Source organism: Polypterus senegalus, chromosome 1, assembly GCF_016835505.1.
Source record: "Polypterus senegalus isolate Bchr_013 chromosome 1, ASM1683550v1, whole genome shotgun sequence".
NCBI classification, from domain to species: domain Eukaryota; kingdom Metazoa; phylum Chordata; class Cladistia; order Polypteriformes; family Polypteridae; genus Polypterus; species Polypterus senegalus.
Genome location: NC_053154.1, coordinates 306149490 through 306167367, shown reverse-complemented (window position 1 = coordinate 306167367; position 17878 = coordinate 306149490). Strand labels below are relative to the sequence as shown.

Below are 17878 nucleotides of genomic sequence, written 5' to 3'. Positions count from 1 at the left end.
ATCACCATGGTACAAGAAAGACATAGCAGCACCTGAAGCTGTGCAGAAGAGAGCAACCAAGTGCAGCCCTGGACTTAATCCTAATCGGACAAAGAATTAAACCTGTTAAAACCAAGATGTGTAGTTGAAACGGAAGCCTGGAATACCGGAAAAATCTGGATGAGATAGTGGAATAGCTTGGCTGTTAGATAAACAAATGGGCCTAGAGGGGCTGAATGGTCTCCTCTAATTTGTCAAATAGATACTTTATTAATCCAAGGGGAAATTTACATACTCCAGCAGCAGCATACTGATAAAAACAACATTAAATTAAAGAGTGATAAAAATGCAGGTATAACAGACAATAACGGGTGGATTTGAAGAGTTGCATAGTGTGGTGGAGGAACGATCTCCCCAGTCTGTCAGTGAAGCAGGATGGTGACAGCAGTCTGTCGCTGAAGCTGCTCCTCTGTCTGGAGATGATCCTGTTCAGTGGATTCTCCATGATTGACAGGAGTCTGCTCAGCGCCCTTCGTTCTGCCACAGATGTCAAACTGTCCAGCTTCGTGCCTACAATGGAGCCTGCCTTCCTTACCAGTTTGTCCAGGCACGAGACATCCCTCTTCTTTATGCTGCCTCCCTAGCACACCACCGTGTAGATGAGGGCGCTCACCACAACCATCTGATAGAACATCTGCAGCATCATATTGCAGATGTTGAAGGACGCCACCCTTCTAAGGAAGTATAGTCAGCTCTGTCATCTCTTGCACAGAGCATCAGTATTGGCAGTCCAGTCCAATTTATCATCCACCTGCACTCCCAGGAATGTTTTTCTAGTTGGGTCAATACCAGCAGCCAGTTGCCATTCTAAATCCAGGTTAGTAGCTGCAGTGTGCTGTGCAGCATAGAGAAATGCGACTGAACACCTGTGATGCATTTTAATGCCAAGTGTGAATGTAATCCAACTAAACATAATATGGATACAATCCTCCTATGAACTGCATGTTTAATAGAGTCTTTGAGAAAACTAACAGTCATCTCAGAACTTATGCAACATGCTTTAAATATCAATGAAGTGGGCCACTTTTAAAAGGTCTATGGGCCCTTCAGTTTGACATACTTGCATTAAATCAGTAAAGTATCGCAATCAAAAAAAAAAAAAGCCGTGTGGGCTGTGTGTCAGAATGCCCTGTCAAGGTTTGGTTCTCACATGGCTGGATGACAGCTTCTCTGGGATGCATTTTGTCATTTACAATGTCTTTTTATAGGTAAACACTAAGTAATTTATAAAAATTGTCAGAAGAGTCAAATAGTGGTCAGTTTTAATTTATTTTATTAAAGTACAACTATATTCTTTAAAGGAAATCCTCACAAAAAATATTTTATCTTCAGATAGACTTGCAGAATTTCTTTAGTGTGGTAGTTCATGGTGAACAAGCTGGTAGTGAGAACCACAAGATGGGCAGCGCTGCACATTGCCTTCATGAACCCAAAACCAAACAATTGCAGTATTGTCTTCTTCGCCTGAAAGAAACAAAATGCAAAGAAACTTAAAAGCTTTACATGAGAAAGACTCAAGGCTCACTGGAAATTCATTTCCAGAACCTGCTTAACTTACCGAGAATCCCAGGGGGCTGTAATATAGCAGAAATGCCAACAGTGCAGAAAGCCAAAGCTAGGGGTGCAATGTAAAGGTAGTTCATGGCACTAATGCACCATACAGGCGCAGTGAGCTAGAGTTACCAATAAAAATTAGTAACCTAGTTTTAACCTTTGCAGGCTTCCCTTTGTTTATTGCCCATATAACATGAGTTATATTCTGGAAAACACTCCTGGGTCATTGATGTCAGTTTAAACTTAGCAGGTCCCCCAGAAGCTGCTCCACTGCAATATAAAATTTGTTATCTATGGACTTCGAAAGGGAACCTCCACTGAGGAAAAATCAAGAATTACTGTACTTCATGATGTAAGCAAATTAAAATTGTAAAGATGGAATAATGAAACTCATTTCACAGTCTTCCTAAACTTGTGTTTTGCAGTGACCATCAATAAAAGCCAAGTCAGAAGAAAAAACTGGAATGGATCTAAGACAGGATGTTTTACTCATGGACTGTTGTGTGCAGCATGTTCAAAAGTAAGCAGCTCCTGTGATCTAATAATATTTTTATTACTTCATAGATGCCTTTATCCAAAGCGAAATACACGATTTTAGATAAAACTGGTTGCATTTCTCCCAACAAACCCCCCACCACCACCTCTCCACTGGAGAACTGACAGGTGAAGTGCTTTGCTCAAGGTCATGCATTATCAGTAGAGGAATTTGAACTCCTAGCTCCAAAGTTTTAACCACTGACTGCATGGCCTACCAGTAGCCCTTTGTATATAAAAAAAAAAAAAACAAACCCGTATACAGAAAACTACGGATACGACCAATTAACCAACAGCATTGTGAGGACAAATGTCTTACAAAATTTCCCAGTCAAATACACATAACCCACTTAGATTAATAAAGTAAACCGTACACAAAACCTAAGTAGCTAGGTATATTGGTACTGAAAAAGTATCGAAACCCCCAATTTTTGAAACAGTACAGTGTCAGCATTTCAGTACTAGAAGTACAAAGTAGTTCTGAAAGATGTCAGCTCTTCATTCTTTTGCTCTCCAATACACCGTGGACTCCATGGGTGACAATCCCCCGAATGACTCGCTCTCCTCTTATGTGCATCAGACTTGGCAATGGATAAAATACTGACTCGCTGCAGCCATTGCTGTGGACAGCTTGATTTTAACACACTGGAGAGTTCAAAAGGAAATAGTAACTTGTAACAAAGCAGGAAGGCATGTGATTATGTGTGTACTCAGTGCGGTTAGTAGGAATTATCCGTTATTTGCTTCAGTACCATTTGGTCCTGATACTGGAACCTGAAAACTGGCATCAATGTCAAAATGTTCACATCATTCCAACATTACTGTGGCCAGAAAAAAAAATGAAGGACTGTCTGTTTATCATAATTGGAAATGAATGCTATCATAAACAAAAAACAGTTTCACTCACACTAGATGCCCTAACTGCAATATGAGTAAAATGAATTGCTCCAATTACATTAGAAGGACCAGACATGGCTGTGAATTGGGCTTTAATTTTGGCAAAACCATGTTTTATGTATGTGCACACCCACGACATAAGAAAACTGGGTACAGCACCTTGATGGTTGGTTAATGGCTTCCAGCACAAGGAGCATGACAGAGTGAAGCTTGGCCGAGATATTTCTGACCGTCAGCCAGTTCCCTGAGAAGTGGCATCAGCTAGCCGATACAAATGGACAAAAAAGTTGTCCAGTGCAAATACGAAGCATTGACCGTCTTACACAGTAACTAAAATATAATCCGTACATCTTTTTCATCACTTTTGAGGTGCAATACTTTTTTTACATCAATGCACATAATAACAGATCTGTGATGAATTATGCATATGAGTCATCATTTAACTGGTTTGCATTTCCCTACTTGGGCAAGGGTGTCATTTCCTAGTTTCTCTGAAATGTTGTGTATTTATGGCTCCGAGCTGCCAAAGATGTATGCAAGTTTTTCTGCCAAGCTTTCTTTTACAAATTCCAGCATTTTCATGGGCATATGTGTACAGTACACACATTTTGAGCCTTTCTTTGTACATAATGCTGGGTTTTATAAATCTAACAACCCCTTGTCACCATGCTACACAAAAAAAGACTTAACAGTACTTGGGTGAATCACATACTAGAGGACAAAAATGGAAATTAAGAGGAAGTGCATCTAAGACTGAAGCCAGGAAGCACTTCCTCACACAAAGTGTTATGGGAATCTGGGGGGAAAAAAAAAAAAAACTGGATGAAGTTTTGTGATATCTTGGCTAAAAAAACAAGTTTGATAGACTGAATGGTCTCCTCGTTTGTCAAATCCTTATGTTCCAGTAACTGTGGAGTCTGCTTCCTTATTTAACTTTTCCATTTCATCAAATTCATCTTTTCAATAAAGTAATGGATGTGCAAGTTATACATTATTTCAGCTTGAAAACAGTGCAATCTATGTTCATTTTTAACTACAGAAGCCATTTTTTTATGTTCCTGTATATGAACCTACTCTTAACCAAAAAGAAATACGGGAGTAAGACTTTCAATGAGGGCAGTAAGGAGGTCTGAGCCAAGGACACCAAGAACATCCTTATATATAATTTGATACTATCCGTATGTATGGTGTTCGTGTCAATACCTCGACTCAATACAAGTTAGAACCATGCAATTTGGCATCCGTCCTTCTGACATCTACTGGCAAACTGAGTAATGACGGCTGGGTATTAACAACGGTCATTGTTTAAATTTTAGCCGATCTCAGATCTAAAATGATCGACGACTGCAATTCAGCCAGAAGAGCAGTGGCCGTGGAAAGGATGCGTAGGAAACTAAGTCACATGACTGACTAGGAACGTAGACTTGCTAATGCGACCAGGCGTACACAACATGCACAACATACGGATGAGCACCGTGTGGCTACAAATGCTACTAACACTGAAAGAAATCGTGCAAATCGGACACAAAGGACAGATGAAGAATGTGTGCTACAGGATGCTAGCCGTGCACAAGCAACTGAAGAAGCTCGAACAGCCGCAAATGCAGCATGGGTTGAAAGAAATCAAGCAGCTCGTGCCTTGTGGTGTGAAAATGCTCAGAGGCACGGCATTGCCACGTACAATCACACAGATATTATTGAGGATGAATTGTGGTTGACGTTAATCAACCATGCAACAGTCGGGGACTGGCAGGACATGATCCGCCACGCCAACAGAATTATTACTCTGACTCTGATTAGAGTCGTAAAATACGGTTTGTTCTGAAAATTTGTTTGCCTGAAAATATCAAATGAGGTGCGCCGAAGAGCTAATTTCACGTCTCGCAGCCACGTTTAAACAGGAAGCTCTTCATTACATTGGCCGAAAAGGTCTATTTTAAGCACAAATCAGTACCATGATGATAAAATCATTTCAAGGACTTAAAAAAACAAATAATTCTTTGCAGAGAAAGTATTGATTTAACAAACATAGAATTTGTATCCCGATTCGATCGGGCTCCTAGTCGCTAGTACAAATATAAGTAAACTTAATTAAAAAAAAAAAAAGATTAACTTGTTCTCTTGGTTAAGAAGCCGGTCAGCAACTTTTTTTAAAAAAAGATTATTCATTAAAAGTGTCAAAATGCAACTTAAAAAAAAAAACAAAAGACACCTACCTCTACATTTGTCTATTCCTTAAAGTGAACAGCATAGCAAAGTAAAAAACAATATTTGCATACCCATACAACTTTGTGTTTCTGTTGTTTTAAAATGTTTAAAAGTGCAATAGGTCTAATTTTCTTCTCAACCTTAAGATAAGAATATAAAATGTAATAAATAATGTTAACACAGTATCAAGCACATACTTGATTGTGTGTTATATCCACTAGGTGGTGCCAGTTTCCTTTCAGAATAGGCTGTTCATTGTATAGGTTTCATGTGTACTGTAATTAATTACTTTAGCCTCCATATGAAACACTTTCAGGAAGGCAGTTTCTTCAAGAAATGGCTAATTTTAAGACACTGTATCTGCTGTGGAAATTCAATATTTAACCCAATTCGAATAGGGTTAAATCCTAGACAGGCTTGAATTCTGTCATGATACAAACGTGATACACCAGTGTGCACACTAACACAACTAAAGTATTTGGATCCTATTATAAATACCACAATTCATCCATTACCAAACCCCCATAATTTAGCTCAGGGTTGCAGGGTTCAAGGCAGCCATGCAAACAAAAGTGCTGGGATATAAGGATCAAAGAAAGTTATGTATAAAAAAAAAAAAAAAAATGCATTTGACTTTTACATTTCTGAATAACTTGTCTCCAATATTAGATAGTCATGAGGCCTTAGATAAACACTTGCACACATGCAGAATTACTTACAAATGCAGCCAACAAGTCTTTTGTTTCCAATTGAAGGCACGATGTGTGGATCCTCTTTGGTTCCAGCATAATTCTTGGGTTTAAAAATGCTATACGGGTCCTGCCAATAAAATGACAGCATCAGAATGATCCTTCAAGTATTATGGAACTCCAGCAATGTACTGTATTGGGCATTTCAATTTGTAATTTTTTTTTTTTCATGCAGCACATTCCCATTTAACAGTGAAGGCTGCTCACTTTATGTACCATTTTTAGATCATACTACTGTACTCTGAAATCTGGCCAATTTTCTCCTGATCAATTTTTGACTATTAATAATAATAATAAAAAAGGAACAGTTGTGATACAACTGTGATTAGTAAAAATTTATTTTGAGATTATTCACACCAATATCGCATTACCTTCTGATGAAATCTCATTCAAACAGAAGAAACTAAAACAGATAACAACAAGAATGAAATTGGGGTGAGGGTGCATCCATCCCCTGTACATGGAGTCTGATTCAGCAAGTGGTTTATTTACAGCTACTGCATTTTAAGTTATGACTGTCAGAATAAAAACCTAGAGTGGCTTTGATCTCCTACATCATCCTACCTCGTTACAGGTAGTTGGTATAGATGGGCAATAAACCCTAAGCACAAGCTAGCAGACTGCGGCTCTTAGGGTACACACCTGTCCCTTCTTCAAGGCCTGCAATGTTTTACGCTCCAGTCCTGTAGCTTGCTCTTCATCAGTAGGAATTCCTAAAAAGAAAAATGAATACATTTTGTACAAGTTACACTTCCTCAGCATATAAAAATCACCAAAGTCACATTGCGTTTTAATTGCATCCTGTTTGTAGTTTCAGAGTTAAAGGAGAAGTTCAGTATAGGCATGCACTACAGAATGGGGTGAACGCTAAAGTCACCAGCTCTCTCACTGCTGTATCTGGGAAAGTAAAATAGAAAATCTGGATATCACCTCGGGACCTGCTCTTGACACTGTAAATATTTCCTTACAACATAAAACTGTAACTTGCAGCACCCTTTATACCATAAGACCGTGGTCATCTTTTAAGACTTATGCACCAAAACATCTATACGACACTCACAAGAGGACATCTAAACCAGAAGTTAACATTTAAAATGGCCACTAGAAAAATGAAAGTTTCAATTCCCATTACCTGCTGCTAATGAGGATATAATTTGGCCCACCATTTTCTAGCATTGCTCTTGGGAGACGTTTTGGCTGCTGCTAACTGGACATGTAATTATTCATGATTTTTATTCCAAGCTCTACCTTTATTTTCTTTACTGTGAAACATTTGATTTTTCTCTGAATCAACAAGTATTTACATGAATTCTACACAATAAATTAAAATAAACTTAGCTGTCATTTTCATCATTATTCTAAAGCAGTGGATCATGTATAGCCAGGGGAAAATGACCCTGAAATGTTTAATATTTAGCAATTGCTGTTACTTCCTCTTCATCTTTAATTGATCTCATAGTTTAATCAGCAGTAATTTCCCCTTATTATTTTGTGTTCAGAGAAGTGCAGTAGCGCAAGACTGACATTTGTAAGGAATTAAGAAGTTTGTTTTTTTCCACTCTTAAACATTGAACTCGTTTTTTTCCATTTTTGTTTAATTTTACATTTTTAGTGGAGTCTGCACTCTTAATATTATCTGAATAATGAAAATAAGAAACACGCAACTGCAAAGGAAAAAATAGCTTTATAAGGCATATAAGACTAATAACTCCAAAGTGAATCATAGGGTGTATGAGAACATGAGGGCAACCATTAAGAAGGATATTAGGGAGGCTAAAAGAAAGTTGGAGAGGAATATAGCAGATAAAGCAAAAGACAGCCCTAAGAGATTCTTTCCGTATTTTAGTAGTAAAAGAACAGTCAGTCAATGAGGTGCTGAAGTGCATCAGAAATTGTAAAAAGGAATTAAAAGATACAGACAATGAAATAGCAGATGCTGTAAACTTGCAAGTGGATAACCTGACAGAGGTAAATGAGACTACTAAGGTGGTACTGAGGGATTTGGTATTTGTAGAGGGAGAAGTACTCTCAGATTAAATAGGCTGAAATCAAACAAATCACCAGGGGCCTCATACATAACACCGTGCGTAGAACTCGCACTATAACATGACGTAAGCACAAAAGCCAAAATGTGCTTATGCACAGAAAAATCCAGATGCAGGAATCTGTGCGTACTCCAACTTCCGCTACATAAATCCCGGTCAGCGTGAAAAGTAAAGCTCGTGCACGCACGTGCTGTCCCACCCCAACTCCTCCCAGAATTACGCCTCTTTGAATATGTAAATTAATATAAATAGCCCTTAAGCTCAGTGTTCTGTGAAAAGACAATGGGAAAAGCAAGAGGGAAAATGGAAGAATTTCAGCGAATATCAACTAGAGGCAAGGAAAAACGTACTATTTGTTGGTTTAAACAGTGGTATAAACAACAAAAGGATGTTGATCGACTGACATAGCGTGTCAGAGAAACTCGAAACCTCAAATTCACAAAGTCACACAGTGCCCTAAATAAAAAAAGAAGTTGTTAGATATTAAAGTCGCCATGAAAAGGCGAGTCGTAGCTCACCATTTGAGTTTCATATGAAAGATTATTAGGGCACAGAGAAAAAAAAAGGCACGAAATGTCAACTTCAATCTCGAAATTTTCACTTTAATCACGTAGTTTATTTTGACATTAAAGTAGAACATAAACTTCATCTTAAAATCATTTAATTTACTAGTTTCACATCGTAAGTAAAGTAGCATGTTAAATGCTTTGTTTTGTATGTGTTCTTCTATGTGCTCTGTGTGAATCACTAGTGCTTCTTAAACTAGCTTTCTCTACCTCTGATAGGACACAGAATCCATTACATTTGTGATATTACAGCTCTCTGAATAACTAAAATACTGAGATGTATACGTGATATCATTTTCATGACAGAAGTTAAAGCACGTTATTAAACATGGGTTTCACAGTGGTACAGTGATTGTGCGCGACCTTTGATGAAATAATTTATTGTTGCATTACTCCGGGGCGGCTCGTGGCGGCCCTGGGCAGAGTAAGAATCGGTGGCTCCTTAGCCCCATCAATGTCAATATGGTATCTTATGCACAGCGGATGGCCACGTCCATTGCAACACTGCACAGCCGCCTCGTGCTCATGACACATGTGTTTAACTTTTGTCGAAATTTGCCGCTGCGTTTTTAGCTGTGTCGTTATATTCTCTTTCTGTTTTATATTCAATATATATTGGTGTCGCGGCCCCTGGGATTTGGCGGGCCTGTTCAGGTGCACAGTTTGCACATGCCTAAGGCCACCCCTGTAGTACTGTCTCTTTCAAACGTATTAACCTCCAATTCATGTCCTTCCTTTTCTTCCTCCAAGTAACCACACAATCAGCTCTGTAATGGACGTTAAGCCATCTGTAAGCTTATAGATTGAAATATCTTTGTAGCACATGTTTAATTATTCTATCCTTCACGCCAGTCCCAGTGAAGCATACAGTGCGAGGTAGGAACAATCATGAGCAGATCGCCAGATCCTTGCTAGTGTAGCAACACCGTGTCTTGTAATTATTAACAATAGATTATTTAAATTAAGTTAAAGTTTTATCTGTATAATATAATGAACATATTTTGCTGCATTTCATTTTAAAAATATACATTATTTATAAAGTGGCTCAGGTTGTGCAATATTATAACTGTACTGCAAGTTTACGGTGAGGTTACTGTACTAATAAGTACTAACAGTTCTACAAGGAGCAGTTGATGGACTGATTGAGTGCGTTTAGAATTCTTGGGATGAAACCGTTTCTGAACCGCGAGGTCCGTACAGGAAAGGTTTGAAGCGTTTGTCATATGAGAAACAGTTCAAATAGGAAGCATGGCTGAGGCAGCGTGTGCTTGATGCTGTATACAGATAATTCTCTTTCCGGTCAGCTTCTCCAAGTGGGGCAGTGAGAGTAATATGGAAAAAGATGATCCGCTGTGGCAACCCCTAACAGGAACAGCTGAAAGAAGAAGCAGCAGTGAGAGTAACAACGTTAAATTAACGATGATATTTAGAATAGTTTGACCATTCCGTGAACCATAATATTGTTACTTGTTAATTACAATCAGATGCATTAAACTAATAAACAATATGCGGTGAATTTCAGTGTATTTATAAAGACGCGTCAGGAAAAGAAAGGATAACCACACAAGAACAGTAGCACTGCTTGGACGCTGGGTGCCACCAGTCTGCAAAACCGAGCGGAGAACTTGCATACGACAGGGTATGAGGTAACGTGGAAATGTGCGTAGTTTTACGCCAAGTTTAGGTTTTATACAGCACGATTTGAACGTGGAAATGTTCTTGCGCAACATTTTTGTGCGTACGCAACGTTTATACATGAGGCCCCAGGACCAGAAAATATTTAACCTCAAGTTTTTAAGGAGACTAGTGAGTGCATATATAAACCCTTGATGCATATTTTTAGGAAGTCACTGCATACTGGGGACTTGGACAGCATACAGGCTTGAGCATATTTGTGGCAGATGAAATTTAATGCCAGTAAAGTAATACACATAGGAAATAAAAATGTTAGGTTTGAATGCAGAATGGGAGGTCTGAAAATCGAGAGTACACCTTATAACGAGGATTTTGGTGTCGTAGTGGACTCTACACTATCAACATCCCGACACTGTTCTGAAGCCATTAAGGCAGCAAACAGAATGTGAGGTTATATAGCGCCCTGGTGTTTGGAGTACTAGTCTGAGGAGGTTACGCTCAAGCTTTATAATGCATTGGTGAGGTGTCATCAGGAGTACTGCATGCAGTTTTGGTCTCCAGGTTACAAAAAGGACATAGTAGCGTTAGAAAAGGTCCAGAGAAGAGCGACTAGGATGATTCCAGGGCTACAGGGGTTGAATTATGAGGAAAGATTAAAAGAGCTGAGCCTTCTCAGTTTAAGCAAAAGATTAAGAGGAGACATGATTGAATGTTTAAAATTATGAAGGGAATGAGTATAATGGATTGAGACTGTGACTTTAAAATGAGTTCATCAAGAACACGACTGGAAACTTAAGGATAAATTTCACACAAACATTAGAAAGTTTTTCTTTACAAAGAGAACCATAGACACTTGGAATAAGCTACCAAGTAGTGTGGCAGACAGTAAGACTTTATGGACTTTCAAAACTAGACTATTTTTTTAGAAAAATTAAATGGATAGGACTGGTGAGCTTTGTTGGCCTGAATGGCTTGTTCTCATCTAGATTGTACTAATGTTCTAAAAGCATAGTGGATAGAAGTACAAACAAAAATTTAGGTTAAAAAGGAGCACACAAGTATCTGATTGTGTGCTTAGCAGTAAATTTTCAGTACTTTAAATAACCAAATATTAAAAAAAAGAGAATACAGTGTTAAAATAATTCTTATTCATCAAACAAATGCTTGCTTCTTTCAGTACAAACTGGAGTATAACCAGTTTGTAATTTCTAGGTTGATATATTAAAACACACACACCCCACTAGAAGCTGGCTAATAATGGCTTGCTTAAAGTAAAGCAGCAGTCCAGTTGAAAGAAGACACTTGTCAAGATGTAAACCTGCAGCCACAGTGGCTCCCAGGCCCGAACTGTAGGGTCACTGCCATGAACTAGAGTGGGGATATGCACTGATCAGTAAATTAGTCTTGCCCAAGAACATAGATCCTGTTTGACCAACAAGGTCTGGCGCTTCATCCACAACATTGCTGCCACTGCACCAAATGGCTGTTCAAATTCACGGTGTCTTTAACCTACACTCATGGACACCTCGAGGTATTTGAACTCTTTCACTTGCAACAGCTACATTCCTGAATACAGCCAGACACTTTTCAGGTAGAAGACTATGACCTCATATTTAGGAATGCATATTATCATGCCAAACACATCCCATTACGCTACAAACAACAGCAGTGCTTGTAAGGGGTCACGAGACTGAGGACACAGTTTCCTTTTGGAAATGAAGTAACCTCAACTTTTTCAAATTGGATGTTCCCTGATCCTGGGCTGTGCCTTGATGTTTTGTCCATGAAAATCAAGATACTTCAGGTAAATGTGAGCTCCTTGCCAAGTTCATAACATCCTCCCCAAGTATTGAGGCCTTTAATACACAATTAGGTTTAAAATAAAAGATGAAGATGAGACAAAAGTACTAAGTGTTACCCATTACTTATGGCTTTACAAAGCACATAGATTTTAAAAGTTCTGAATAATTTTAATATTGGGTTCCATAAGCACACTAGAAACATTAACTGTTTTCTACAAGTCAGGAGTTTCCTGTGCACACAAACAGTCTGTAAGCACATTATGTTGCTCTTTCATTTTGCAGCAGTACCCCTAAAACAAGACATCTACAGAACTACTAGTAAATTGAGTTCCTCAGGTCCATGATGTTTGTTGAATTACATACAGTGGTGTGAAAAACTATTTGCCCCCTTCCTGATTTCTTATTCTTTTGCATGTTTGTCACACAAAATGTTTCTGATCATCAAACACATTTAACCATTAGTCAAATATAACACAAGTAAACACAAAATGCAGTTTTTAAATGATGGTTTTTATTATTTAGGGAGAAAAAATCCAAACCTACATGGCCCTGTGTGAAAAAGTAATTGCCCCCTGAACCTAATAACTGGTCGGGCCACCCTTAGTAGCAATAACTTGCAATCAAGCGTTTGCGATAACTTGCAATGAGTCTTTACAGCTCTGGAGGAATTTTGGCCCACTCATCTTTGCAGAATTGTTGTAATTCAGCTTTATTTGAGGGTTTTCTAGCATGAACCGCCTTTTTAAGGTCATGCCATAGCATTTCAATTGGATTCAGGTCAGGACTTTGACTAGGCCACTCCAAAGTCTTCGTTTTGTTTTTCTTCAGCCATTCAGAGGTGGATTTGCTGGTGTGTTTTGGGTCATTGTCCTGTTGTAGCACCCAAGATTGCTTCAGTTTGAGTTGACGAACAGATGGCCGGACATTTCTTTCAGGATTTTTTGGTACACAGTAGAATTCATGGTTCCATCTATCACAGCAAGCCTTCCAGGTCCTGAAGCAGCAAAACAACCCCAGACCATCACACTACCACCACCATATTTTACTGTTGGTATGATGTTCTTTTTCTGAAATGCTGTGTTCCTTTTACGGCAGATGTAACGGGACATTTGCATTCCAAAAAGTTCAACTTTTGTCTCATCAGTCCACAAGGTATTTTCCCAAAAGTCTTGGCAATCATTGAGATGTTTCTTAGCAAAATTGAGACGAGCCTTAATGTTCTTTTTGCTTAACAGTGGTTTGCGTCTTGGAAATCTGCCATGCAGGCCGTTCTTGCCCAGTCTCTTTCTTATGGTGGAGTCGTGAACACTGACCTTAATTGAGGCAAGTGAGGCCTGTAGTTCTTTAGACGTTGTCCTGGGGTCTTTTGTGACCTCTCGGATGAGTCGTCTCTGCGTTCTTGGGGTAATTTTGGTCGGCCGGCCACTCCTGGAAAGGTTCGCCACTGTTCCATGTTTTTGCCATTTGTGGATAATGGCTCTCACTGTGGTTCGCTGGAGTCCCAAAGCTTTAGAAATGGCTTTATAACCTTTACCAGACTGATAGATCTCAATTACTTCTGTTCTCATTTGTTCCTGAATTTCTTTGGATCTTGGCATGATGTCTAGCTTTTGAGGTGCTTTTGGTCTATTTCTCTGTGTCAGGCAGCTCCTATTTAAGTGATTTCTTGAAACAGGTGTGGCAGTAATCGGGCCTGGGGGTGGCTACGGAAATTGAACTCAGGTGAGATACACCACAGTTAGGTTATTTTTTAACAAGGGGGCAATTACTTTTCACACAGGGCCATGTAGGTTTGGATTTTTTTTTCTCCATAAATAATAAAAACCATCATTTAAAAACTGCATTTTGTGTTTACTTGTGTTATATTTGACTGATGGTTAAATGTGTTTGATGATCAGAAACATTTTGTGTGACAAACATGCAAAAGAATAAGAAATCAGGAAGGGGGCAAATAGTTTTTCACACCACTGTAAATGTTATCATTCAACAACAATTAAAATTAACCAATTAAAAAGTCAAACCAATTAAAATTTAGCCTCAAACACAGTATTGAGCAAATATTCAGGCTCAAGAGTTGGATTAAGTTATATAGCCAGAAATCCATAGCACAGTAGAAAAAAAAAATTCTCATGGTTTTCTATAGATGCCAGTATACTGTATTTTAAGACTGAAACATACATTTTACCAAATAAAAAAAAAAATGTATTAATGTTTAAGTTCATACAGTCGGCCTCTCATTTGTCAAAATGGTTGTTAATAACCTGCAACTCAAATGCATTTAATTGAAGGTATTGACCTCTCTGGTCAAGCTGCACTGATGGCAGTGCAGTTTGTCAGTTGTTCACTGGGTCAGCCGGATGCTTGCTCAGTCCATTAATTTTTCCTACCCTACCTTAATTTTAATCTTCTATCTTAACACATAAGTACATTATCAATGAAGCTTAATCCAAAGCGGAGTCGTGGGCAGTTTGAACTTACCACTCAGACGACACCGTTGAGTGGGGCTCATCCTGGGCAATATTCTTAAAGTGATAGGATCATTTGTTACTCATGGTTCACACTGTGGCCCATAAAGTCATTGCAGAAAATCACATTTCCGCTTTCTTCTGTACACAGAGATTTGTACATTGTGTGACAGGACATGTTTTATATTTAAAATGTACTCTCCAAGTTTTCCACAGATTTCTACAGAACAGCATTTTTTTTTTCCCCATAATCGATATTGCAGGAATAATTTCATCCAGCATACTGGAACAACAGGTTTATCACCCATCCCTGCAGGGAAAAACTTGAGGGTTGGTGGCAGAATTGGCACTCCAGCCACCATAAAAAAACCTCACCCTGTTCCACTCCATCTGAACTTGTGTGGTGCTGAGGTGTCACCCGTTGCGTGGCTGCACTCGGGTCCTAATCTGGATCCTGAGTTGGTCTGTCATGTGGTGGGTGCGACAATGCAATGTATCAGTGCCTGCTCCTAACCTCTCCCTCTCTCTCGCTTTCTCCACTCAGAGACCAGACTGAGACTTAAATACTAAGTGCAGGAGGCAAATACCATGTTCTCCACTTTGTTTGATACAGTATATGTACCTCTTATTGATGCCCGTGAGCAGCTATTTGCACATTTTAAAACAAGAAGGCAATTTTCTGAGAAACAGTATCTGATGCCTAGGACAGCATTCACTTATTGATCAATTCTTGTTTTTCAATTCAGCTAGGATCTTCTTAAATGAGACAAACATGACTGAGCACAATTATGAATGGTGTGATCATTCCTACTTTTGTGTTTTGCACATGTTACATAAAATATTAAGGTACTTCTTGATTTACAGTATATCCTTATATATTTGGCATCACCGATCCACCTAACCTGCGTGTCTTTAGACTGCAGGAAGAAAGTTGAGCACACAAGGAAGTCCTTGCAGACATGGGGAGAACATGCAAACCCCATGCTAGGAGCACCCAAGACTTGGACCTCTCTCTCCTTGCTCTGAGACAGCAGTGCTACCACTTATATTTACTGTATTATTGTATCAAGCCTTTGTAACCAATTTAACTCATAGTGAGGAATATGAAACAGCTATCCCATTTAGCCTATAATTTGATGTCATTAAAACTAAGAAGGACGTCTCACGCCTGGACAAACTTGTTAAGAAGGCAGGCTCTATTGCAGGAATAAAGTTGAACAGTTTAACAACTGTAGCAGAGCGACGGGCGCTGAGCACACTCTTGTCAATCATGAACAATCCACTAAACAGGATCATCTCCAGGCAGAGGAGCAGCTTCAGCGACAGACTGCTGTCACCGTCCTGCTCCACTGACAGACTGAGGAGATCGCTCCTCCCGCACACTATGTGACTCTTCAGTTCCACCCGGAGGTAAACGTTAACATTATACAAAGTTATTGTCTGTTTTTACATGCATTTTTATTACTCTTTAATTTAATATTGTTTTTTGTATCCGTATACTTCTGCTGGATTATGTGAATTTCCCCTCGGGATTAATAAAGTATCTAAAACCTACTAATGTAATAAAAGCAAGTAATTCGACTGGCTTACCCATAAACTAACTAATAAATTACAAACCAACATTATATGCTTTCACATCATAAATGTATTTCTGTGAGTATTTTAACATTAAAGGTTTGACCTCTGAAACAGGTCTATTTACTATCGTTTATTTAATCCTTCCTTCTTTGTCTGTTCTGCAGACATCAGCTGGCTACTTTTGCTACAAAATTTGCCTTACAAAATCATAACAATTATTCTTTACATTTATAGAGCGTGTTTCTCACTAATGAAAGCGCTCCACACAGGTACGGCCCAGGATGCAAACCCATGATCTCCTTACCGTGAGGCAGCAGGGCCACCCACCATTGAGCCACCTGCAGATATACCATTTCTGAATTCGAGATTCACAATATGGCAGAAAAGTGTTCATCATTCAGGCGGCATCTGAATTTGGATTCAGTAGTTGCCTTACACAAGCACATAAGTGGAGCCAAAAAAAGCTCCCTTAGGAATGAATATTGTCCCTCAATTAGAGGGGCATACATAGTATTCAGGTAGCACGGCTGGGTTGAACTTTTCTTTAAGCACAGTGTTAAACTGGAGTTTGATATACACCAACTGCATGTCTGATAGGTTTAGGTTTTTCCTAGAATTTCTAATAAATTAAACCAATTCCAATTTACAACAAAAATGTGAAAAGGGAGGCAGCTGTATTTAATTTATAAGCTAGACATGCCCAATCACGTCACACATTAAACTGCATTTACCCGTTGAGCATAAACTCAGTTTATACGTTAAAAAGTATAAACGTATGTGTGTTTTTCTTTTGCACAGGTGTGTGTCGATACCAGCACTCGTGCGGTTCGAGGCATTTAGCCAGCGACCTCCCTTCAGCCCTTAGCCATTATCGTTCACGTTGTACCGGTGCAACAACAATAAAATGAAGCAGGGAAGAGTGCGCTGGTTTTGAAGCGTCATTTGAAATGCACTTGATTTGGGAGTGACCTTGTACTATCCCGATTCAACCCGCCACTTAACCTTTAGCTGTCCCCTGCGTACTGGTACGAATGTCACACCGCCATTTGCTATTTTACCGGGTCAAATTGCTCCTTTGCCCTTGGTTTTCGTCACTCTGTCTGGGAAAACGTAACTGTATCGAAGTTTCTTAACTTGTGGCCGCACGTCGCTACTCCGTTTGCTTACCCCCGCCAGTAGAACTCGACCTCAGAGCGGTCCTGAAAAGTGGCGCCGCTGGACGGGGCTTCACGATGCGCGACAGGCTGAAAAGAACTCTAGACGCCATCACCGAACTTCTATTCACCAAACACACGTCTGTCTCCAAGAGTCAGGACAGTCCGTCCGAACTGCGCAGCAGGAGCGGCGATGTGAGCGCGCTGGTGATTGACAAAAGCAAGCGGCCAGTCACGTGCAATATCGCCTTCACAAAGCAACCAATGGGAGGAGGGCAGGACGCGGACTACGGCCTGCGCGCGAGGTGGCTATTTTTAATAACAACCGCAAATAGATTCATAAAAGGTTTGTTTCTCTTTTTTTTTACCTCTACCCAGATTTTGGTCAGCACGCATGCTGGACCCTCATTAATACGGAATATTTACTCGACATTTGCAATATTTACAAGTGTAAAGTTTTCGATGCAAAGTTTATTAAGCCAGCTTATTCCAATTCATGTTTTTTTAAGCATTAGGGGGCAAGGCAGGCAATCAGTTCTGATCGGGGCGCAACTTACATTGCAGTTTCAAAGATGACTTGGGTCCTTGTCCCTCTCAAAATGGTACAACCTTTGCGTCTGAAATTAAATCCATCCATCCATCCATCTCTCAC

The 17878-nt window shown here is 39.4% G+C and overlaps 1 protein-coding gene across 1 annotated transcript; it reads right to left on the bottom strand.

Annotated features, from left to right (window-relative positions):
• Positions 1-1289: 1289 nt before the first annotated feature.
• Positions 1290-17435, bottom strand: LOC120514623 (cytochrome c oxidase subunit 5B, mitochondrial). Its single transcript, XM_039735113.1, has 4 exons — positions 17240-17435; positions 6624-6694; positions 5952-6051; positions 1290-1503 (listed from the first exon to the last, which is right to left on the bottom strand). The coding sequence occupies exons 1-4, from the start codon at positions 17337-17339 to the stop codon at positions 1391-1393; spliced, it is 384 nt and encodes a 127-aa protein (XP_039591047.1). The 5' UTR covers positions 17340-17435; the 3' UTR covers positions 1290-1390.
• Between the last annotated feature and the right edge of the window lie 443 nt (positions 17436-17878).